Here is a 24,385-nt window from a genome sequence, read left to right on the forward strand (position 1 = left end):
CCGACCCCCACTCCCCCTTACTCCCACAACGAGTTTGTTGTTTTCGCCTCCTCCTCCTCCCCGGTTGTGTCAGACTTAGTTAAATGTAGCAGAACCAGCTGCCTGCCGTGTGCTGCTACAGCTTATCAATAACTCTGACAACATGATTTATGCTGCACATTCTGCCCATAAGATCACAGTCTGTAATTGCCTCCCAAATGCATTTCATCCCCCCCGTCAATGTTTATGAGAAAGAAAAGAAAAACAAAACAAACTAAAAAGCGAGATTATTATTTGGTAAAACTGCAGGTCTGAGTGGCTCGGCTTGACGAGGATATCAGGATGTGATCCCGTTGCTGTTGATTTTCATTTATTACGCTATTATGTGCTCATAAACGGAGGGGAAAGCAGTTTGTTTTTTTTCTCTCTCTGTCGTTAACAACACAAAATATTTCCACTCCTGCATGTCTAGAGGTGCAGGATGTCCTTATTGTTTCTGTGGAGTTGGAGGACAACGAAACAAAAAGCTTTTTGATGCTACAAATCAAACCCAAACAGTCAAAGTCTGAAGAATTGATTCACTCGAAAAGTCTGTTTTCTTTCTCTCAGCAGCATTACTATTCAAGCAAATCTAAAATAAATAAACAAACATCAAGCCTGCGAATTAGATTTTTTTTTTTTTCTTCTTTTTTCTGTTCCCCACCAAGGGCGAAGTTTTGCCGCTGAACTGCATCGCTCTGAAAACACAGACGGCCCACAGCAGGCTTTTTGTTCCCGTTTTAATTAAATGGCCTGAGTACATTTTCCCCGAACCCCCCTCCCCATCTCCCCCTTTTTACCGGCGTGCCAACGCAAAGACTGACGGGTTGCTAATGAGCCCCGAGTTTCTGCAGTCATGTCAGAGTGGGTTTCTGAAGCGCCGCACGGGTCAGGTCTGCTGCGAGAGCTTTTAAAGGTTTCTTCACACTTCCCAACACTGGGGATTTCCTCCACACTCCCCCCTTTTTTTTTTTTTACATCTGGCGCCCACTACATTGATTATCTCTTACCTGCAGAACTGCCGAGAGTGATTCATGTTGGGTCCGGCCTTGATGTTGCCTTTGTCCGGGTCGTAGATAGTGGTGGCTCGAGCGTAGGCCCCTCCCAGAATGAATATAAAACCGTTTAGACTCACCGCAGGGGCGTATTTGTTATCTAAAGACATGCGAGGAGGCAAACAGAAGAGAGAAAAGGAAGAAGAGGGGATTATTTTTCTTATTTTTTTTTTTTTGAGAGAGAGAGAGAACACAGAGCTTGTTTGGATGTCATTCGCTCGCCCAGCAGACATTTCCATTAAGTTTAATGGCATCAATTTGTTTTTTTATTCCACCTTTGCTGAATGAGAAAAACAATCATCATCAACATTCACCTTATCGCTTCCAAAGATACACCCCTCTCAAGATTGCTTTAAAACAAAATGGATACCTCGACAGGAGAATAAATGCAGTCTATGAATCACCAAGGCTTTATTGGGTTCTGCTTCAAAATCTGTTTGGGCTTGGAGGCAATATAGCAGGGTTAGCCAAGTCCCAATAATTCAGAATTGCATTAGACCCACTGGCACTTTCTCAGATTTATACAGGAAAAAAATAAATAAAAAAAAATAAAAAAGCATATGTATTGGCAATACATGAGTGAACAGGTGGGATAAAGGAGACTGCGTATTGTATTCCTCAGTATACAGCGCATGAGAAAAACAGGCATCAAGGCAGTCTGCTGCGGTGTTATAGATGATGGGGGGGTCGGGACGAAACGAAACGGTGGTTTGAGCCTAACGACGCTGCTGGAAACCTGGAATTCCTCGGCGGCGCCGGAGAGAGGGAGCGAGAGAGACGGAGGAAGGAGCGTTTCAGACTCGGAGCCGCTCCTCCGGATCGGCGCTGCAGCTGGCCAATTTACAAGCGCCATGAATAATGCACAGACGTTTTGGCCGCCGTCCTTGCCCGCTCCGCCACAACGGATCGACATCCCTCTTCGAAAACAGACAGCGGGACGAGTTGGGTCTCAGTAATGGCAGTGAAGGAAGCGGGAGCAGCTTCTGTTTTTATGTCTTTGCAGCTGAGAGCAGTCTGACATGTTTAATTAACAGGTCAGATCAAGAGGTCAGAGGGACTTCTGCTGTTCCTCTCATTACTGCCTGGGAGGCTCCGACAAGATACTAATTACACTTTGCACATCAGCAGCATGACTCTCCATGTGAGCGTGATGGCAAACAATCTGAGTTCAGTGGATATCGTCAGACTTCTAGACAAACCAACATCTTGAGCAGGTAGCGAGCTTAAGAAAAGTTGCTGCTGTTATAGCTATTATATATAATTAATTAATCACTCAAGAGGAAGCATAATTATCCTGATATTCCACTTAAAGTCAGAAATAACCTCGCTAAGGCGTTAAAGAAAAAGTTTGAAAAGTCAAAAGTGATTCATCCACTTGCATATTATGAATATCATGGCTGCCTGCCGAGCACTTGACCCTATTTCAAAGGTTTTCGTTCAATTTTGAATGTCGCCTGCTATTACAAACCAGCTTTTACTCAAGTGGTTCGCCTGGGTTTTTATTCAACAGGTATTCTGTCACACTCCAGCTTCTTGTGTGTAAAATTCATTCATAGATCTGACCAGAGCGCCTTCTTCTGTTCGCCTGCCCCGACTTCCACATGGCCCGAAGGTAAATGTCAAGCGGGACTTCTTGGGGCTTTTTGCCAATGTTCTCCAAGAACAGCCAGATTTATGCCAGCATGAATGCATTTGAAGGATGGAATGTGGTTTGACACACACCAATCATTTTGTTATCTACAGAAAACCAACTTTGTTTGCTCAAGATTAACTTGTTACCTTGAGAAAACCGTCAGGAAAAGGGTATGCAGAAAGCATTCGCTCTCTGTAACCTTTCTCTTCACAGGAGTACCTGTGAATACTTTTGTATTCATCTCAAATTGGTTTTGACAAAAAATGCCTACGCTGACCATGTTTATTGTATTGATGCCCAATGAAAGGTAAGGATTTAACTGTAATTTAGCACACATGCAGTATATACGCCATCTCGGTCTCGCCTTCCAAACTGTCTCCAAATCCCTCAAACCCAAGCTGTCCCCACTAGCGTACCCCGTCCAAATTCTGCTCATTTTGGTCACTCTAGAAGAAAACCTCTTTACCTCGATACCGTCTCCAACTCCCATCATCTTGTTGACCTTCAAGCAGCTGTAGTTCTGTCACAGCTCAACTCCTGCCACTCCATCCAGGCCTCACACTTGTCTTTGGCTTTTTTGTGCGCCTCCCAACGGAAATATAATTCCTGATGCCATCCACGTTAAACCCAGGTGTCTCTCATACCCCACCGGTCTTGATGCCCAAGCTCACCGATCATAAAGCTGGATTCATGGTATGGATGGTCAAGCATTTATCTCTGGTGCACATCCCATTTTTGAAAGTTGGTACCCTACGCTTTTCTTCTATTTAGCCACTCCATCTGTATTTAATACTGTTGAATAACCTGGTTAAAAAGTCCTTCCTTCTCTCTCTGAGACGTCTTTATGTACCCAGAGAGTCATGTCAAATACTTGGTGGATCCAACCTTCATTTTTTTCTCACGCTCAACTTCTCCAGCTTGACTGCCGTCCATCTGGGCTCGCCGATTGAGTCAGTGAGAGAAAAAAAACGTGACAAGTTGGACAGTGAAATGGGGCTGTCAAAAACAGATCTGGGCAAAAATACAAGAACAATTCTGAGCCTTTAAAGTGCCTGAAAGGAAATGGACCAGGGCCATATTACCACTGGTGGTAGTTGGGCTGCCTCTCCAGTTACTCGGATCAAAGTTTACCGATGCCTGCGTGAACTTCATCATTTTTGTCCTATGAACACATCAATCGGCAGCACGCACTCCGATTCTGCTTTTTATATCCTTTGAAGCATAAATGAGGATAATCCTGTGTTGCTGTAATTTTCTGCCGAACTCAAAATGACTACTATTAGAGAACTCCCAGCGCCATTTTCTCTTTTATGCATTATAAATATATATATAAAACAGTGCATGTCCATTGGACAAGGCATAACTGATTTCCAACTTCTAGAAGACTGGGACAAAAACAATTTCAGGTGTTCTCACACCTGAGAGTCCGCTAGACTTGATTAAAGTGGACTAACCAGTGCTGGTGTGAATGAACCCTTAAAAATGTTACCTTCTGGGTGAAAATTAAACATCAATTTTCTAAATAAACGTAGTTGTTCCAAGGGTGCAACGGTTTTAAATGTCTGTCAGGATGAAGGATTTCAAAGAAAAAGTTTCAGAAACATTGAAGCAGGGACTGTTTTTTTATTTTATTTTATCTCCTTCACTATAAAAGGAGAAACAGAGCAGCTGCTAGGAGAGGTAGAAAAGTTTTAACGTGACACCTTGAGAGTCCAGGCCTGAACTCTGTAAAGCTCCCTGTGACAGCGGCTGAGCGGTGACAATCTCCTGCCAGGCTGAGCTTCAGAGTTTCAGAAGAATGGCAGAGGACTCCGAGCTAAAGTTGTGCCAAGCCTATACAGAGCCATTAAAAAAAGATACAAGGCCGTCACTGCAGCAAAGTAAAGGATGTGCAGAGGAGTCGACGCACTTTGCCATCGTGAGGAACCGCATGTAGACCGACGGGAGGGAAATAAACCGAATCCATTTTCGATTATAGAACGAAGGGCACGGTATGTTGATGGTGCTATTAAAGCAGAGTGCTTTAGGCGAAGTCAACAGAAAGATAGCTTTGGGAAGAAAATTAAGACGTCACTTCCGTCTGTCTCCGTTCGCCCAGGTGTTGTCAGTGCGTGTCAAAGCAGCGGACCGACAGGGCTGCCTGCGTCCACTAGCTAATCACGTTTAGAGAAACGTCACATGCCGTAAAGGTGCCGCAGACGTTTCCACGCCGTGAAACGCAATCTAAACCGAACGGCGCGACGGTCCCGAGCGCCAGCTTCAATTTCCACCCTTGAGAAACAAGTCGTCATTGATTGGTCGTCCTCACGCTCCGCCTGACGTTTTTATTCTCCTCCCTTTGCCTTGCCTTGCTTCCACTCATTGCTTGGCCCGTCTTCGAGAGGCACATGTGTGAGCCGGCGTGGACGGGTGTACGCGGTGTTTTGTGTTCGGTCCCATAAACACAGAACACTCATTTCTCACTGCTCTGCGCCTGAGGCAGAATAATAACAGGATGCTCTCAAAGGAAAAACCTCTCGCTCTCTCATTCTCTCTCTCTCCCTCTTTTCCCCCTGAATGAAAGCTCCCACCACCGCTTCGCGCCTCTCTGACTTGGCCCAACAGCGAGCAGCGACTCTGAGCACTTGGAGGAGGAATAGGAAGGTTATCTCTCTCTGTGGCTGGGCAGACCTTAGAGGACTGCGGCTGGAGTTCAACATCCCTGCACTGCTTTGCTTTTTGTTCTTATCTCTTGGCCTTCAGTGCAAAAAAGAAGAAAAAAAGAAAGAAAGGAGCTGTTCTCCTGAAGCAAACAGACGGAAAAGTGCACAGCGTTCCTTTATGAGAGAGGAAAATCTGATTATATACGGAAGTGCAGTGTTACTCATACATGTGATGAAGGGCTGGATGGACCAAAATGTTGTGATCAAATCAATACTTGAGCAGTGAGTAAGACGCCGTTAGCGATTTCTTTGTCTGGGTTCGCTGCGTTTGAGATGGGAAAACCCAGCCCCACAGCCGACCGCGTTCTACCTGAGAAAATCTGAATAAAACAAAAAGTCAAGAAAACAAGACGGGAGAAGAAGGAGGTTTGCGCACTCCAGCGGTAATAGAAATACAGTTGTGCCTGCGGGGTAACAAAGGCTGACGCATCCACATAAAACAAACCCGTCACCAAAGCCTGAACGAACCCCCCCAGTTCCCCCCCCGTGCCCCTCGGGCTCGGGTCAAGGACGCCAAACAAACGAAAACACACAAACTCACACGGCAAATGTGAATTTTGTTACCGCTGTCTAAACAAATAACTAACTACATCTCTTGCATCCTACCCTATCTCACTCCCGCATCGTCACAAAGGATTATCTGAGTCTGTGAACCTGGAACCCTATCGCAGCGATAGCGCACGCATCACTATATCACAGGTTACACAGTCAAACCGATGCAGATGTAGACAAGACTCAACATGCTGATAAAGCTTCCCCGAAACAGCAGCCGTCATCCCATTCACACCGTCATGGAAATGTGCAGTCAGGGACACGGAATAAATACGGCATTTTCTTTCGACTAAACCCTGAATAGCCGGATGAGTGCCCACTCCTGTTTTTATTTTTTTGTATTTTTTTTTTTTGGGAAGCACAAAGAGGACAAAGAAGCTTCAGTCCACTGCTGCCTTAAGCTTAGATAAGATTACAACAAGGTAATTGGAGCAGCAAAAACAACATTTTTTGCTCACAATGTCCTTTTTATGTGGTGTGGGAAGAAGAAAAGCAGCCTTTGAAATGACTGGGCCAAAATAGCCGAAAGAGGATGATGTACTTTAATTCAATATGATGGGGACATGTCCAATTAGGTAGCTATGGAAACACTCCACCTTCCCTACCTCCTCTCAGTCTGTTACTTTCCTCTCCCCCCCAGTTTCCCCCTCCTCGCCGCCATCCACAAAGGCCCCCTCAATAGCGGTGCTCATTCGGCTTCTACGTCATTTGCGGGAGTAATTGTTCCGTGGTCAATTTCCCGATAGAGCAGCCAGGGTGCGGCGCTTCCACTCTCAGGTCCCTGGAGTCGACAGGTCGATGGAGACCCGTCTGTCAGCAGAGGTAAACACTGAAGGGGTCACTTCGGCTAAAGTCGGAAGGCACAGCTGCAAATCTGAGCAGTTTACATTCACCAAAATTGTTGACCTTTGTATTTTTTAACACTCTGTTAAAGTACATACACAAAACTTGCATTGAATTGTCTTCTGAATGTGCTCCATCCCCTTGACTACTTATTTTCCTTAGTGCTACAGTAAAGGTTGGCGTATGTTTCATTTGCGAAACACAATCTACCACCTTTTATGAAATACGAATCGGATTTTTTTTATTTCTAAATATCTTGAGATTCTGTTGGCATTCACACCACTGCTGGTCTGGAGCAAACAGATGTGAGCAACAATGCAAGTTTTACTAGGCGAGACATCAGCAATCTCCTCAGAGAACCAATTGGTGCTGCCCATCAATCTGGGAAGAGATGCAAGGCATTTTTCCAAACAATTACATTATTTTCAAGTTGAAAACATTTAGTATGGTAATCTACCCGGGAGAGAACAATCCAGCAACTTCATCCTAAAGGGGGAAAAAACAAACAAAGAGGGACAGCTTAGACCCATATAGCTCTCTCTATGGATGTAAAATTTTAAAGTTCCTGACACTAAAAGTAGAAAAGTATGTCCTGCTCAGAAAGGCTGCAGAGAGAAAATCTTTTCTCTCTAAAAGGAACTTGACGGGACGCAAAGATGCATCTGAATAAAGCACAGCGCTTCTGGAACCGCGTCGTTTGGACAGATAAGGTGAAAGTTTGTTTGACCAAAGTAAATAAAACATCTCCTACCTACTGTCAAGAATGGTAGCTTTGGGGAAGCAAAGAAAAGCTTCCCCATTCGGATATTTGCAACAAAAAAAGTGTTCAAACACTAATTCATTTATGAATGAAGCATATTTTGGAGCCAAATAATCTGTGTGAACCTCCACAACAATAAACTCAAAGTCAAGCAGAAAACAGCCACTTCAGGTAAGGGGTGCTACAAGACGCTCAATCATAGTGGGAGCTTTGTTTATCCACTTGGAGCTTTTTTTTGCTCAGTGACGGTGTTGGATCGCACTAGAGGGAAGAGATAAAAATAAATGACGAAGCAGGTGTAGACCGGATCTGTTTTATTACATCCAAATTCATGACACTGAAACATTCCTTTTGTCGATGACTCTACATCCTGATCTCCTGACGCTGGGATTGGACTGCATGCATGTTCAATTCAGTCAGTTGAATTGAACGTGCATGCTGATAAGTCGCATTATGCATGTTGGCACCTGAAAGGTATAAACAGTTAAAATGTGGAAATGAAAAGCAGATCTAAAGAGTTTCATCAGCCAAAAAAACTAAAACATTCTCTCCTGCTGTAACAGTTTTTTTTTTGATAATAGAGGCCTGCCAGCAGCTAGTAAAGCTGGAAATCATAATTTCCCATACATAAAAACATCTAGAAAAGGCAAACTCTAAAATATCACAGCCAAATTGGCATCAGCAGTCTCCAAATCTATTAAAACCTCCAAAAGAAAAGCCAGAACTTATCGAGGATTGGCAGAAAACTCCATTGCGGTACCAATGACCTTCTCGGGGCCTTGTTGGATGCTGAATTTTTCAAATGTCATCCTCCTTTGGCGTGAGCGCCGCAAACAAAATTCCTTTTACCTCCTTTGGATCAAGGCGATATCTCCAAAAACCTTGGCATTTTGGTAATTTGGCTGAGCGGACCGGTTAAGCACTGGGAAATGAGACTTCGTAAGTAGCTTAGCGCACCGCGGAGGTGTTCGCTTCTGGTCAACGCCGCCGTCCGTACGCATGCCAATCAGCTCAGTGATATTAAAAGACAAAGGAAGACTTAGACAAACTAAGCTGCAGGGATGCTTCGGAGTTGTAGGAACGGACTATTTTTGGCACAAGTAATACTTTTCACAGGAGATAGGAAGTCAGTCTTGATAAGTGTTTGTGAAACCCATTTGCAGTCTATGCGGGAGATGTTCCATACAGAGGGGAAACACACACGCACGCAGATGTGCGCGCGTACAGTCACAGTAGATGCACACAGCTGTATTTGTGTCAGTCGATAAGATAGTGCTGAGAGACTGCGAGAGACAGGGTGTGGTGGGGGCGAACGGGGGGAAGTAAGACAGAGAGAGAGAGAGAGAGAGAGAGAAAGATGAACTGAGAGATTAAAGATGGGGAGAAATGGAGGCAGGCAGAGGGGATGTTGGAGAGGCGCTCCCCACCGGCTTACTAAAATCATTGCCGGCCCAATTTCACAGGAAGCACTAAACCCGTCCATTATCTCCCGGCTCGCTGGCTGTCAGACGCCAGCTCGTCCACGCCCTGACGGATGACGGTCAGCCCGTCTGCCTCTGCGACTGTCTAACACACGGAAACACAAGCGCACCCCCACCTCACCCCCACCTCCCCCTCGCCCCCCGCATGTGTGCAAAGCAACCTCCTGGCTGGTTACATAATTCATGCACTGCGTACCTGTGCCCTCAGGGTTTGGATGGCTGATATGAGGTAAGCTGAGGTTGTCAGAGTCTCGATCTGTGTGTGTGTGTGTGTGTGTGTGTGTGCGCGTGCGTGCGTGTGTGTGTTTTTGTATGTGTAAGAGACTTTTCTCCCATTTCTTCCAGCTGCACCGCACCCACAACGGCGTTCGGCTCTCACCTCAAATGCGTGCGTTACATAATCTGCAACTTGCCTGATTTCTTTTTAATTACGCCGAGCAGTGACATAGAGCCACTTCGAAACGCCAATGTGCTTTTACACGGGAAACAAAAGGATTTATTGATGACCTAGCGGTTTCTTCTTCAGACAAAACAGCGCCGGCCAAGGCTCACACATCACGCGAAGTGGTTGAAAACCTCCGTTCACACGGAATAAAACTGAATTTAGTCAGGCGAATGGAGAAATAGCCCCAAACTGGTTGATAAATTATAGCAGAAGGCATCTTTAATATTTACAATCTGATCTCTGTCAGCTGGTTTACATCTCTTCGTTCTCTCCTGTTCTCTGAGCTGAACTGAGCAGAGAGAACAGGAGATATTCCAGTGTGACTGAAACGTACTCAGTGGGAATTCAATATGGCTGAATTCACAATGAAGCCGCTGTCAGTCACACGTGTTTCGGCTGTGTGGTCAGACAGCAGAGAGTTGTCTGAAAACTGATGGGAGCAGCTCTTTAAGATTAAAGCTTCGATCGCCGACTTTTCAAGCTGCATGCTCTCCCTTTGGAAGGTCAACAGTGCCACAATTCAATAAAAAATTCACTCAACGGTTGTTTTAAATGTTTCATTCTGTAATTAAAATGGAAAAACCACATAGAAAATACGTTGGGCACAACAGTGGCTCAAAGATGGAGACACAAAAGCGGTGCTTGTGAGAGAGCAAGATCAACTTTGAAGCGGAAAAATAATCCAGAACTGTTACGCAATTCATTTAGTTTTCATGTGGACAGAGCATGAAAAAAAACAACAAAAAAAAAACATAATGATTAACTGAAAGTGTGCAACAAAAAGTAACATTTCTGATTAACCAAGGGTTTTAATTACCCATTCACAAAACGTGGTTCTATGATTGAGTTTGACAGCAAAGATGAATTGAAAATGAGCTGGTTAACCAATCAGATGCTCCGATCGTTGACAAGCCAACAGAGATGAAATTATTTGAAAGAGCACTTGAACGCTAAAACTGTCAACTCATCAAACAGGGCTAATCATTTTAATAATTAATTAGAATTAGATGAATTCCCAATTAATTATTAATCATATCATATTTGAACTGTATTTTTATTTTATTACAACAAATGGGCTTACATTCAGGAGAGCAGGTGGGTTTACACTTTTTGTCCCTATTAGAGTGATCACACTTTACTCTTCCTTCATGTTTAATTTACACAAGTCAGTAGGAAAAGGAAAGCTTTTCAATTCATCTTTAAACATTTGTTAGTTTGTCTTTAATGTACTTCAGCTAAATTCAAATCACTAGTGAATATGGTAATCTCTCAAAATGGCACTGTATTTATAAACTGTTAGCAAGGATATGGCTACCAGACAACATAATGAACTCTGCCTCTGGCCAATGGCAAATGAGCTGCCACTTAGCATTTCAGAATCTCACCATTGACTGGTTTATGTGTTTGTTTCTCTAAGGAAGGACAAGATTTACTCACGTTGCCATTAGATTTATGGCCATTTTTGGCTTAATCCTTTTGCCGCTTGCCTATGTATTCATCTTAGGCAGCACATATTCAAGCACATAATGCCCCATAAACCCCACATTAATCTTCTTGTTGTGTCGAACACAAAGGAAAAGACGAGGGAGAGAAAGAGAGGGGGGAAAAAAAAGTTTCTCAGGCTTTGCTCGAATCCATAACAATCACCTTATGCACAGCATCTTTTCAGAATGCAGTGAGTTGTTTGTATGGTGGAAAAATCGGGATAAGATCTTTGCTTTGGGAAGACATCTGGGCAGACCTGTGAATCACACCGAGGTGTACTCTGTTTTTCCAGCTGCCTTGGAGTTATGGCAGCTAGATTAGAGTATTTCTTGTGGCTCTGCATCCTTTAAAGGTCCCTGGAGGCTCGGGCTGTAATGCTGTTGCCGCTTTGGCCAATAACGTGTCAGGAGCCGTGGTCGGACTCACCTATCATTTTGCAATGGTCTTTTCATTACATAGCCAGAGCAATAATGCGGACAGAGGGGAAATGATGGAAAACACAGACCAGGATTACAGTGATAAGGGAAAAAAAGACAGACAAACGGAAAGAAAGGTTCAGAAGCAGATCTGGAAGTTTCCGATTGTAGTTGGTTAACATTTGCACTGAAGGAAGCTTTAATACAAAGAAGTAAACCAACACAAAGCCTCAGAGCATTCGCACGTCACTTCACTTGGGCATAAGGAGGACAACTTCATTAATATGGAGCCACATTGAGAGCCCTGCACAAAGCACACACACGATTCAACCTGCCAGTCATATGGAACGCACTCACTCCGAGTTGCCTCGGCTCAGCCGTGATGGGTTTACGGCGCCGGCTGCGCGAGTCGAGTACATGATACGGAACGGAACGTGTTGGAGTGGAGGAAGTCGGGGGAACGCTGTTGCTAGGCGACCGTAATTGAGGGCCAGCGAGTCCGTTGTTGCACTCCGATGTGAGAGGAAAACGTGAATGAGCAAAGACGTGCGCAGACATAAAATGTTCCCCTTTTCGCACATTCACACTTGCATTTAGTGAAGCAGCGAGGATGTGGCGACTGTTTTTGATAATCGCTAAATGAATAATAAAAAAAATAAAAATTGCCAAATTAGTTTTTTTTAGGTCGATGCCGACACTGCACTTTGGGTTTCAAAGCACCAAGGAGGAATCTTGGGTAGATAAATTTAAAAATGTTTGACAACAACATATTTAAGTATCATAAACAATAAAAAACACAGTCCTTAATGGATATCAAATATTATATTCCATATTCTAGTTGTACAGGGATTGTCATTTTGTAGGGCTAATATTGTTATTTCCTAGGATGGACACTGGTTTAGACCAGTTGTTTGTAAAGAAACTACTATGAATTATATAAAGGTTTTAGAGGCTACAGAATAGGAAACTATTTTTCTGCCTCGTAAAATAAAAGAACAAATTTCATAGGACTTTGAATTTGGGCTTGAAAAGCTTTCTTATCGCATATTCTGATTTGTTTAAGTCTGTAAGAGAGGCGTTGTCGCAACCACATGCAAAATTGCTCTGTTTCTTCCAGAGGAGTAGAAGTCATTTTGTATCCACGGCCTCTTTGGTTTTTAGTGGATATCCAAGTAGAGATTATGTGACGTGACATGTATGATTGGTGGTTTTAGCTAATCAGAAGGAGCTCAAGTTTTCAGGGCTATTGAAGAACTGTCCTGTTAAAAATCTTCCAAGTAAGCCAAGGTTGCTGCACATGATCTGCTCAATGTATCAGAAACGATACAATCAATCAGATTTTTGTAAACCGTTTCCAATCTGGCGTTTGCAAATCTTTCGACTGCCTCTGTGGATTTCAACCAATCCCAATTACTCTTAAAAAGACTTCAATATAGGAAGACTTAAGAACAGCATTTTAAATATATTTCTGGCATTCTTGCTATTAGTCAATTATTTATCTGGCAGCCTGAATTAACCGTAGACAAGCTTTGAATGTCACAGACAATACAGTTTCCTTTTAAATTGCTTGTTACAATTCTGTGCGTCCTTAGAGTTCACTTTAACTGGTGGAGTTGTTAGCAAGACCTGCGAGGAATGAGGTTTTTTCAGAGCTTAAAAAAAAAAAGGATCTAATTTTTCTGTCCCCAGTCTGGGTACTTCAAAAAGCACTAGGAGAAAATGAATCCTAGCAAACTGGAAAGACTTTTCTTACCTATCATGGGTGATTCAATGAAGCTCCAAGCGTTGGTCTGTGGTATGTAGGACTGGAGGACGCCCGCCGAGCGCCCAGCCTCGTTCACGCCCCCAAACACGTAGATCTTTCCTCCGCACACAGTGGCAGCCGCCGAATGGACCGGCTTAGGGAGAGGGGAAACAGTCTCCCATGTGTTGGTGATGGTGTCGTACCTGCAAAGAGGATAACAACTCACTAAGTCTGATCATTTATCCGAATCCGACAAAGGCGCATGATGAGAGAACAAAGGCGCAGTTTACAGAAAGGCTCTGATTTTTAAAGTTCCCACCGCTGTGAAACCCTCATTTTTGGCTGCAGAGCTGACAGATGTAATTAGCGGGATGGCTACACCACCAGGGAAGATGAAAAAGCCCAACCATTACATACAATGACAGCAATTAAAGCAATTACGCAAAACAACGCACGTTGGGAGCTACCAGCCATTAGTCTCTAGAGTTGGGCTGAGTGTCGGCGCCGAGTTTTGGATGTTTTGCCACCGAGCCCTCTCTGGCAGAGACCGACACGTAGGATGACGGGGGGCCTGACCTGCCAGTCTGCAAGACAACACTCCAAAGCTCCCTGGATTTCGCCCTTTTCACATGCGGGCGGTTTTATTATTCCGTCTCGCATTTCTCACACTCGGAGTCTAGCGAGCGCAAGTGCTACATGGGTTAGCATTTAGACACGAGCGCCGTTTGTGTCGAGGTTCCATTAACGCGGCGTAATCCTGCATCCACGGGCCACTGATCAAAGCAGCCGCACCGACAGCTCTCCAGCTGGAGGAGGCCTCATTACGGAGCTGCAAGCAGATCCGGGACCTGTGATTAAAACATGCATCCAATTCGGGCTAAAGCAAACCTTCCTAATCAAGCCTGAGTCTTTATTGTCAAACACACACATACAAAAAAAAAAATCTGAAAATCAGCTGCCAGCATCCAGCGGCCAGCAGAACTCACACTTAAAACACTTCAGGGATGCTTGGGTGGGGTGGGGGGAAAAAGCTGACTCTCTTCCTAAAAGCATTTTTTAATCGGATTTTTCCACTGGGATCAACAACCTTCATTAGGCCACAGGTGTCTTTTATTTTTCCTTTATGTGCTCGTGTAACAGTATTTATTGCTGCAGCCCCTGTGGCATTTTAAGTCAGGCTGAATTTAAATGACACCAGGGAGCACTACCTGATCCCCCCCAGACACACACACACACCCACCCCGCCTTCTAGAAAGAAGGCTTTTAGATAAAGTGCAAGAGGAGATGTGCGAATAACCCTTTGGGAATATTCTCCTTGGGGTTCTGATAATGTCGTCGGCAGCTGCTGCAGAGAGGATGGGCTTAAAATCGACTGTCAGTCGAAGAAGGTGGCGACATGGAAGCCACTCTGAGAGGTGGACTCAAAACACTCTGAAGTACCAATTAGCACTGTTTAAACATGGACACACACACACGCATGCACACACACACACACCAGTCTGAGATCGAGGAACCGAGCTCTGCAGAGACAGAGTAACAAACACGTGTCTCAGTCTCCAGCAGATGTAATTACCCCTCAGACTAACATCGGGAGAGCTTTGTAAATTTAAGGGTCAGACGCTGCTGAGTGATTCTGATTACAGGACAGACAAGAGTCCAGCATGGCTGCTGCTGCAAACAACCAGACAGAGAGAGAGACAGAGAGAGAGAGGGGGGAAAAAACTGACTCAATTCCACACACTTTAATGGGGCGGGTTGAAGTTTCTGAAGTGAGGTTCTGGTATAAGGAGTTAATATCTTGCATGCAGTGGGAAGCTCTCTTTACTTTGGACCAATCCAGATTAGTTGGTCCCAGAGGCTGAAGCTAACAGCCAACAGGGGCCAACAGCAAAGAGGCCTTTCTACCATCCTAAAACAACTTCACCCTCAGAAAATATGAGAGCAATTTTACACCAGTGATGTTTTATGAACATTTAGACTCAATTTTTACAAGGGAAATTTAGGCTGGAGGATCTTCCTGTGTGAAACTAGTATCGTACACAATTGTCATGATGGAATGTAAAAGTGTTAACAGTGTAAAAATAAGTTAAATGGTGTCGATTTAAATTGCAGTAATTAGAAACACAAGATAAAATAAAATGTCTTGAACCAGAACTGGACGATTTTCAGCTGGATTAGCCTTGATAAAAGGTCAGCCAGATCCATGGGTATGATATGATTAAAATCAAAACACTTTGGTGTGTTGGTGTGTGTTACCGGCACATCAGAAAGACACAAAGTTAGCTTTTAATAGCACATGTTTTATGTTAAGGCTGATGTAGGTCAATGCTAGAAGTAGCCAGTTGCCTGGCTAATGGAAAGCTTCGACTTTGATTCCATGATTACTACATTTTTGACATATTCATGCATTTTCTTCTGATCTTTCTTCAGATCTCCCCTAAAAGATTTATTATAACTGCTTATTTAAATTGTTGAAAAATTAAATGTACCTTAATATACATTCAGATGCACAGTGGAAACAGTCTTGGCACTACTACAGTAGATAATATCTACAGTCTCTTACCTCCGCTCTCGGAGGCTCAGCCAATCAGCGGCAAAGAAAATGAACAGCTGCCTTGCAAATGCAAGCCAATAGCATGTCAATTAGCATCTATGCAATTCTGCTTCCCAAGCTGGATTTTCTTTCAGATATTTTAGATATGCTCTTCAAATTTTCCATGAAAATGTGAAAAAGTGTGAAATCTGATAACACGTGAATCTATAAAGATCCACAAATCATCTATTTATCCTATGATTTGTGGATAGGATACATAGGTGAGAGTTACTCTGTCTCATCAGTCTCACCCAACAATCTAACATTTCCTACAATAAAAAAGCACTTGTCTGTGTTACAATCGACATCCCTGCTCATCACTAATACAAGTTTAGTGATAACTATTTTTTTCCTGCTGTTAAAGTTACAGTTAGATCCTAATCTTACTGTAACTAATGGCCTCTGTCCTTGGAAAAATGATCAATTACTTTTCAGATTTGCAAAGCTGCTTCTCTGTCTCCTTGTGTTTCAGAAAAAGAAAGTAGATTTGTTTAAAATTAGTACTGGGAGATTTTATAGACGCTACAAACATCAATCGGTAAATCGCCAGCTTTGATGTCTTTGCCATTTACATTTTCTCACTTGTTTCACCGTGTTTCTGTGCTCAGTTTGTGTTTCATCACGAGGGATGATTGTTGGTGGCGCATCACCCCCTACATTCATTAACCGTACACATTATCAAGGCTTTCTGTGAAAATAGCTGCTGAACATGTATACAATGACTATTTTAAGCTCTTAACAGTGTTTACTAAAACTGTTACGAAGTGTTTGAGTTGTCTGAAGGAGATACAAGTCCGCTTTGGTCTTGGATTCCTCTCTGCTGCTAGCGTTAGCCTCTGGATTTATACTAAAAAAAAAAAAAAAAAGACGCAAAGAGAGTTATCTACTGCAGGTACTGACTGCTTATAACTGCTTACCAGGAGAAAAAGAAAAAAAAAAATCCCAAATTTTTTTTTTGAAACATCCAATTAAAGCCTAGAAAGATGGTAGTAGTAAACAAATTCCGCCTTGGGAGTCTACAGAGGAAAAAGCCTATGAAATATTCAAATGAGGGTATATTTCACAGTTAAACACTCAACTCCGTTACCAACCCAGCTATGTAAATAAGCCGCTTCCATAAGATAGAAGACACAAGCGGTGAATCCTTCAGCAAAAGCACCTTTAAAGTCCAGAATCAGTCCTAAAAGCGGTGGTGTCAAATTGCACGGGGATGTGGTGGAGTGGGGGGGAGGGGGGCAGTTGAGATCGTTAACAAGCTTCATCTTCATTAGCAACACATTTTTAGCCGTATGATGGCGTGACTGAATGTCTGAACGGAGTTGAGGGCAAGCAGCTGCAGCCAGGCGAGCTGCAGAGCTGCACGCGGCTTTCATTTGCATACGCTCAGATCCGCGTGTGTTCAATTAGGTGAAGGCGCAGAATTAGACTTGTAGCATTTTAGGAGGACCAGATGATCTTTTAAGGGCAAAACTTCCAGCATTAAAATTCTTGAGGTCCCTCAAGATGGAGTTTAGATGAAAACAACGAAACAAAGCAAAAAAAAAAAAAAACCTCAGAAATTAATACACAAAACATTGTTTTTGAATAATTTGAATAATTTAATTTGGATACAAACGCTTTGCTCAGATTTCAGTCCACAAATTAAAAAATTAAAAAAAAGGAGCATGCTGAGTAAACCAGTGAGATTTCAACATGTTCAGATGATAACCGTTTGAATGCAGAACACCGTCTCCACCACTTAGAAGTGTATCACAGAAAATGGGCTTTAAAAGGCCATTAAAATAAGCATGGCCGTGCTTTGATTCTGTCAAAAGGAACCAGAGTTCTGACGAGGAGAAACACTTGCAGGTCAGGAGAAACTCAACGTCTCCCACTGCCTCTGAGGTCGCCGGTCTGATTGAATTCATTACACAAGTGATTCACCATCGAGCATTTAATATGAGCCGTGACATTGAGGCTGACGCTAAAAGAAATGAATAAGGTTTGATTATATCTCCGAGGCAGGAGGAGACGGAGGGGGAGGGCGAAGATTGCAAAAACAAAACCGCGCTTTTGCCTTCCCCACCCGTTTTCCTCTGAAGGTAGACGGAACCCTCTTCTTCCCCCCCCCCCAGTCATCGCTGGGACACTGTAGGAGTTTATCCATCATCATGTTGTGCCGCATCGATTGAGTTTCTTAAAAAATGTTTGTACACAAAGACCGATCGCTGCTTGAAGCCCCGTAATCGGCGTGTAGCTCCTGACAGGGCTCGTTTCATCACGCAGGGACAATCATCTCTAAAAATGCAGCTGCGGGATTACAACATAACAAACAGCGCAGGATTGGGCGCTTTTTATGACGCCTGACAAACACAAAGACTGATGGGAAGGGATTGTGGATAAAAGAAAGATGCCAGACTCTTGAGCAGATTTGGCTAGGAATGTGTTTCCTGGGCAAAAAAAAACAAAAAATAAAAAAAAGGAACAACAACAACATTGTTGCTGCTTGCAACATGAGCCACAGCCAGCATGTTGACAAATCAAAATCATAATTCAGAATCACGCAGGTGGAAGGCGACGCATGCGGCGCGGCCGCAGTGCGGGCGCCAGCTATCATCTTTCAGGCTTTTGTTGGCTCGTGAACAGACTGGGTAAAGAGCCGCGAGGTTTGATAAGTACAGGTGAAATTGGACAGTTGCTGTGGAAAAAGATGCTGTCACACCTGTCATGTTCATTTATGTTGACATTGGGCGGCTTTGCCACATCTCCACCTGCCTGCTCTGCTCTGAGCAATGCTAATGAAGACCTATATCCACGCTTAATATGTCAGTCTGCAGACCATTAGGAGATTACTCAGACCAAATAGCAGGTGCTAAATTAAAGGTTAGGAGCAAATTACATGAACTGCATTTTCATTAGCAGACCATATTTATTAGAGAGCAGTGGACTGATGAAGCATTTTAGCCACAGGGTGTGTAATAACAGTCATGATAAAAGGATAAAACAGGGACATGCTCAAAATGTTTGCATCTGTGGAACATTTCAATAAAAAGTATTTCATAGTAACTTATTTGCAAACAGCACAAAGGGCATCATTTTGAAGTGGAAGAAAAAGGATGTGCGGATTTTGATCTTTTCTTGTAAATGGGAATCTGAAAATGTGCCTCTGTAATCAATACGTATGCAGAGCGACAAGCTGTGTAAATAAAACCACCTGTGTTCGTCTGATCTCTGTGTATAGAGTCCCTAAGCCTTTATGACTAAATTCCCAGGGACAAATCTCAAGATTTTTCCCTGCATATTTTAAAAATATTTTTTTAAAACGGAGAATGTGAGAAGAACATAATTAAGGTTTTAAAAATAATGAAACTCTGCAATACCAAAAGCTGCACTTTTTTAAAGATTCCTTTTTCCTTTTCAAAACTGGGCAGGAACCCTGTGCAAGATAATGGTTCCATGTGGTTTGTTAGAGAACATTAGTGAACAAAAAACACCATAAAGACGTTTAAGGAACACAACAGGTTAAGGATAAAGTCGTGGAAGAAAGTCATAGCAGGCCTAGGTTATGAAACAATATCCCAAGGTTTGACCGTCTCTCTGATCGCCATTTGATCCGTCATATAAAAATAGAAAGAATACGGAACAACTAAAACCGAGCAAGACAGAGGATAAAGGAGCAACGAGGCAAAAAATTTGACAAAACGTCAAAAAGTCCAGTGCATGAATACCTGAGCAAGACATTGTAGGTATATAGAGTCCTAAATGTTCAAAAACCCAATTAATCCACAACTGCTTGCTTAGTATATTATGAGATTAAGCAGCAGCTATATGGTCACACCTACTGAAGGAGATGCATTAGCAGTTTGTTGGTCTGAACATTTCTGATTAGCACTAATACGACTCTTGGAGAGGTACTTGCTGCCTCTCTAGGTTATAAAGCCGTTTATAAACCACATGGAGTGCTTCAGTTAGCAGACGCAAACTTTCTATACAAAAAAACAAAACAAAAAAAGAAAGTACCAGTGAAAGACAGTTCTACAGGTAGACATCAGTGCAGGGTCAGGCTCTGCATTGCTCGGAGAAATGCTAAGAACTACAGGTCAGGCTGTCCAGATATTAAATGTTAAACTCCACAGACAAAAAAAAGTTACTGACATTTTGTCCATGTATTGGGCTACCAAACACTTCTTAAAAGACCATGTCAGGATGACAAATGTTGGAAGTTTATTCTGAACAAACCAAAGGGCTTCCAGGTCCGATGTACGGATGTCTGTCTGTCTGCAGAGAACGGTGCAGTTGGGCAAATCAAAGCCAAACTCCAGACAAGCGATCAGGCTCACCTTTGGGCTGCAGACGGCTTTGGTTCATTTCGTGGCCACAGGACTTCTCGCTGGTCACTGCATCCACTGCAAACCGCGGCGTGTTAAAAGTATCGAGAGGGAACTGTGATGTTTCTGGACCCGACAGCTGAAGCTTGCTGCTTTGACTTTTAGGACAACGGGTTCCAAGCACATCAACAAATCTACAAGAGAATGGCTGAAAAGGAAAGACCGGAGGTCCTGCAGTCGATCACGTCGTGGCGGTGACCCAAACAGCTGAGTGTCAAAAATTCCTGCAAACCTCAGCATTTTTTCCCCCCAGTTCATTCCTCCACTTGGGTTTAAAAACTTTTGCTCCTATCAGATGTTTCACTTTTTAGTCATTTGTCAAGTTTACAAGGATAGTAATTTATAATAGAGGCGCTATAGACTTGAAAGAATCAGACGTTCTTAAAAATATGACCACAAATACAAATGCAAAAATTAAAAAGACATAAAATGCAATTTAATTTGTGCCTCAAAGCACTTCTGTGGGATGATATGAATGTTTTCCTCTCTTTTTTTTCTTTCTTATCTACTAATACACCAATGCAGCATCACCGTACGGCTTCAGCTGTAACGGAGTCAAGTCGGCAAAAAAATAAAAAAAATAGAAACACACGAGAGCTAAAAGCTGAATAACAAAACTTAGCGAGTCGTAAGGCGGCTCTCTCCTTTCAACTTCCTCGTTCTATCAGTGACAACCAGCCCAAAGCCCGCCAGCTCTCACAAAGGGGACGGGAACCCTTCCAGAAAAAACACAGACCGAAAACGCTCTCTCAAGACAAATGAACAGTTTAGGAACACAGATGGAAACTGTAGTTTTTTTTAACAAATAAAAACAAAAAAAAGAAATAAAAAAACAAAACACCGAGGACGGCGGTGAGTGGGGACTATTTTTGGCGACAGATTTCTAAACATTAGATGTCCTTGTGGGTATTTATAGGAGCAATAATGCATCAGTGGATTTGTCTAAAAATAAACCGCAGAGTAGGATGCTCATGTCAAAGCGAGGTGCGTTCAGTGGTTGTGGGACAACAAAGCGGCTCTGCGGCAGCGCAGGAGACTCCAAGGTCAGATGTTTACAAAGAGGATTTAGTTGAAGAGATCATGGATGTTTATCAGAACACAAATTCATACCAGAATTTGACAAAAAAGAAGCAGAACATTAATTTGCAGAACTTAAATACGTCTTTCCCTGCAACTTTCAAAAGCAGCACCAACACAAAGCATTTCTAGCCAAATTTGAGGTCAAGGGTCACATTCAGCCACAGTAAAGATGGAGACACAGCAAACTACTAAAGCTTGTTTTGTCCATAAATCATATCCTCTATATTGAAACAAATTCTCATTTCTAAATGTCACCACGGTGTTTGACGAGTAATCCTAGACGACGACAGGAAGCAAAAACATTAATAGACTGATGCGTTTGTATCCGTTTCAGTCGTTTTCTTAAAAAAGGTGAACATGGCACAGTCGTGGGGGAGAGGCACGGAAAACGCGGCGTGCGAACAGGAAATGGCCCTCGGGTCCTCGCTTTTGTTATGTTAACTGGAAGACATGCATCTGAGTCACAGATCAGAGAAATTAATAGATGCAGCAAGGTGTCAGTTGTTCTGCAGGCTGCATCCAGATTTGCTCGACATCAAAAGAGGCCGTGTGCCTGCCGGCGCTCCTACATTTTCCTCTGATTGCGGGGCAGCCTCGGAGTTAAGTAGCTCTAAGTCAATATAATGTACAGCAGCAGAACACACGCCAGGCATCCATAACTACATGTTACTGCGGGGCTTTTGGTCTCGCGCAGCATGAAATCATTACGACTATCCGACGATCAGTTTCCGCCTCCTAACGCCGACTGGTCGCGCTCCGGCTTCATCCGCGCAGACACGCCGTAAACTAGCCGTCTCCAGAACGCACAAATGAGATGCAATCTAATCAGACGGGAAGCAGCCGCGTCATCAGAGCCACTACGGTTAACTGAAGTGCGCGGTGAAGATGGCGAAGCGCGCCTCCCTCTCCTCATCACACATTTGATCATTTACAATAGATGGGCTGCCCATCACTGAGATAGTGACATGTATAATTTCCCTGGAGACACAACCCCCCCCCCCCCCCGCCCCCATTTATAGTGAGAGAAAAAAAAAAAACAGAATGAGGAGAGGAAAAGAGCACAAGGGTTCTATAAAGCTCAGGATCCATTAAGAGGCAGAGGAGCGCTCTGCACTGCAGCTACAAGCAGTCTGGAACGACACACTAAAACAAACAGGAAGCATGCTCTGACAAAACCTTCAACAATTTAAACTGTCGACTACAGCCGGACCAGACGGGTCCCACAGCAGCGTAACCTTTAAGAACGGTGTGCGTGTGTGTGTGTGTGTGTGTGTGCTACGAGTCGCTCAGTTGTGTGGTTTTTTTGTTGTTATTTTTTTTATTTTAAGGCACTCCTCGGCTGCAGAGAGCAGCTGATGTTGTTTCAGGTTCTACCGAGCGCCGGCTCATGCCCTTCGGTTATATACTCGCGTTAATCCCCACTGCACACACTTGTGTGATCGGCTGCCCCCCCCTCCCCCACCCACACACACACACGCAAACATCCGCCAACTGATTTTCAAGTTGCTTCACTAAATCTGCTGTGTCATAAGTGTGTTTGTAGATCTGACATCCTGAAGAAGTTTATTTTTTTTAAGTAGCAGCTAGATATTTTCCTGTAAGTGATTTCTTAACAGTTACAGCAGTTTCTGCTTTGAAGTTCACAGACTGACCAGAAAAAAAAATTGGATTTTATTTTATTTTTTTACATACTTTTCTGCTTCAGTGTTAGGTCTCTGTCAGATAGTGAACACAAACCTAAGAACTGTTTCAGAGGTTTCAAAGGCTTTTAGAGAGGAATCCTGACACATTTAGCAAGTTAAAAATATTGATGAGATCTATAGTTCAATAAAAAAAGAGCTTTATCTTATACATTATGTCAATTTAATACACAGTGATACATTAGAGGTTTATTTCATTTTAATTAACGGTGTGTTTCTAACCTACAATCATCAAAATGAACAAAAACTCTTGACATACATGACTTTGTGTGTAACTAATCTACAGTGGGTTTGAAAGTCTTTGCACTGCTCTTAAAAGTCCAGCGTTAGCTATGAAAATAAATCAAGAACATGATAAACACATTCCCTTTAATGTGACACGTACGTAAATAACTCAGGCCAAAAACAAGGAAATCTGATTGGTGTGGAAAGCAAAAACCGCAAAAATCTTGCTGAATAAACGTTCGCACGTCTGTATTAATACATTGTTGAAGCTTCTGATTGGATTTTGTCCATTTACTTAACTCCATGTCGTTTGTTTTAGTTAATTAGTGGCAAGTAGACAAATGGATTTGTGACTGTACTATGAGTCGACTTTAAATCCCGAAACAAGGACTATACAAAAACCTGTTGAGCATTTCTTTGAGATCAATCCACAGAGCTCCATGGAAAAGAAATGAATTCAGTCTTCAGATTGATTTTGACAAGTTATTGAACTGATGGAATAATGAATGTCAATCTAATGTAGTTTGACGTTCATTACAGCAATGACAACAGTTTCTCCAGTGGCGAAAACAAGCTAATTGAAATTATGCTAGCAGGTAATTTGTCCTCGCTATTAAATGCATTTCATCAGCCCCCTAAACTTATCGCACATTGCCACAATGAAAGATGGACCAGTTTGTGGCACGGCTTTATCGGCAGCGAACAAATTACGGACGTTTCACCTGCGGACTATCCCAACATCAACATCCTCGTTGTTAGCCTAAGTACCTGTTTTTGCTGAAAGCAGGCGCCATTACACCCAAAGTCTTCAATACAAAGTCATCCATATGCATTGCCATGTTCAGACGCGGCTAATTTGGTTTCCATAACGCCACCGGAGGAGGCAGGAGAAGAGAGGGAGCGGCGTCTGTATGTGAGCGCATCAATCCCTCGTAGCCCTCTGTGTCCTGTCAGAAGTAATGAACTGAGAGCTTGTGATTTGGCTGCAGGAAACCAGGGCTACTGTGTGAATCAGCTCCAGCCTGGAGGGTATTCAAAACAATTTGCACACACATATATTGGCATCATTTGCTTGCATTAACATTTTTTCAGATTTGCCCAGAATGTTCATTAGTATCCAGGGTGGGGGGGAGGAGACTGAAAGCAGGACGTAAAGGCCGCGGTAAAAGTGGAAATCCTCTGCTGAACTTTTTGTGGACAATTGGCAAACACTCACAGGACTTCTCTTCTGTACAATAGACTCTACTTTGTGGATACCCCCCCCCCTTTAAATCCCTAATCTGTGA

The 24,385-nt window shown here is 43.1% G+C and overlaps 1 protein-coding gene across 2 annotated transcripts in view; it reads right to left on the minus strand.

The window, feature by feature from the left end:
• klhl29 (kelch like family member 29) overlaps positions 1-24,385 on the minus strand; it is a 211,406-nt gene that overhangs the window by 6,369 nt on the left and 180,652 nt on the right. For both annotated transcript variants that reach the window (XM_015040527.1, XM_015040528.1), the window contains 2 exons: positions 13,144-13,337; positions 1,029-1,173 (listed from right to left, as the gene is read on the minus strand). In XM_015040527.1, coding sequence (XP_014896013.1) covers positions 1,029-1,173; positions 13,144-13,337 — 339 coding nt within the window. The remainder of the gene's footprint in view (positions 1-1,028; positions 1,174-13,143; positions 13,338-24,385) is intronic.

Source organism: Poecilia latipinna, unplaced genomic scaffold (genome assembly GCF_001443285.1).
Source record: "Poecilia latipinna isolate Pla-1442-1.1 unplaced genomic scaffold, P_latipinna-1.0 Scaffold514, whole genome shotgun sequence".
In the NCBI taxonomy this organism is placed as follows: Eukaryota; Metazoa; Chordata; class Actinopteri; order Cyprinodontiformes; family Poeciliidae; genus Poecilia; species Poecilia latipinna.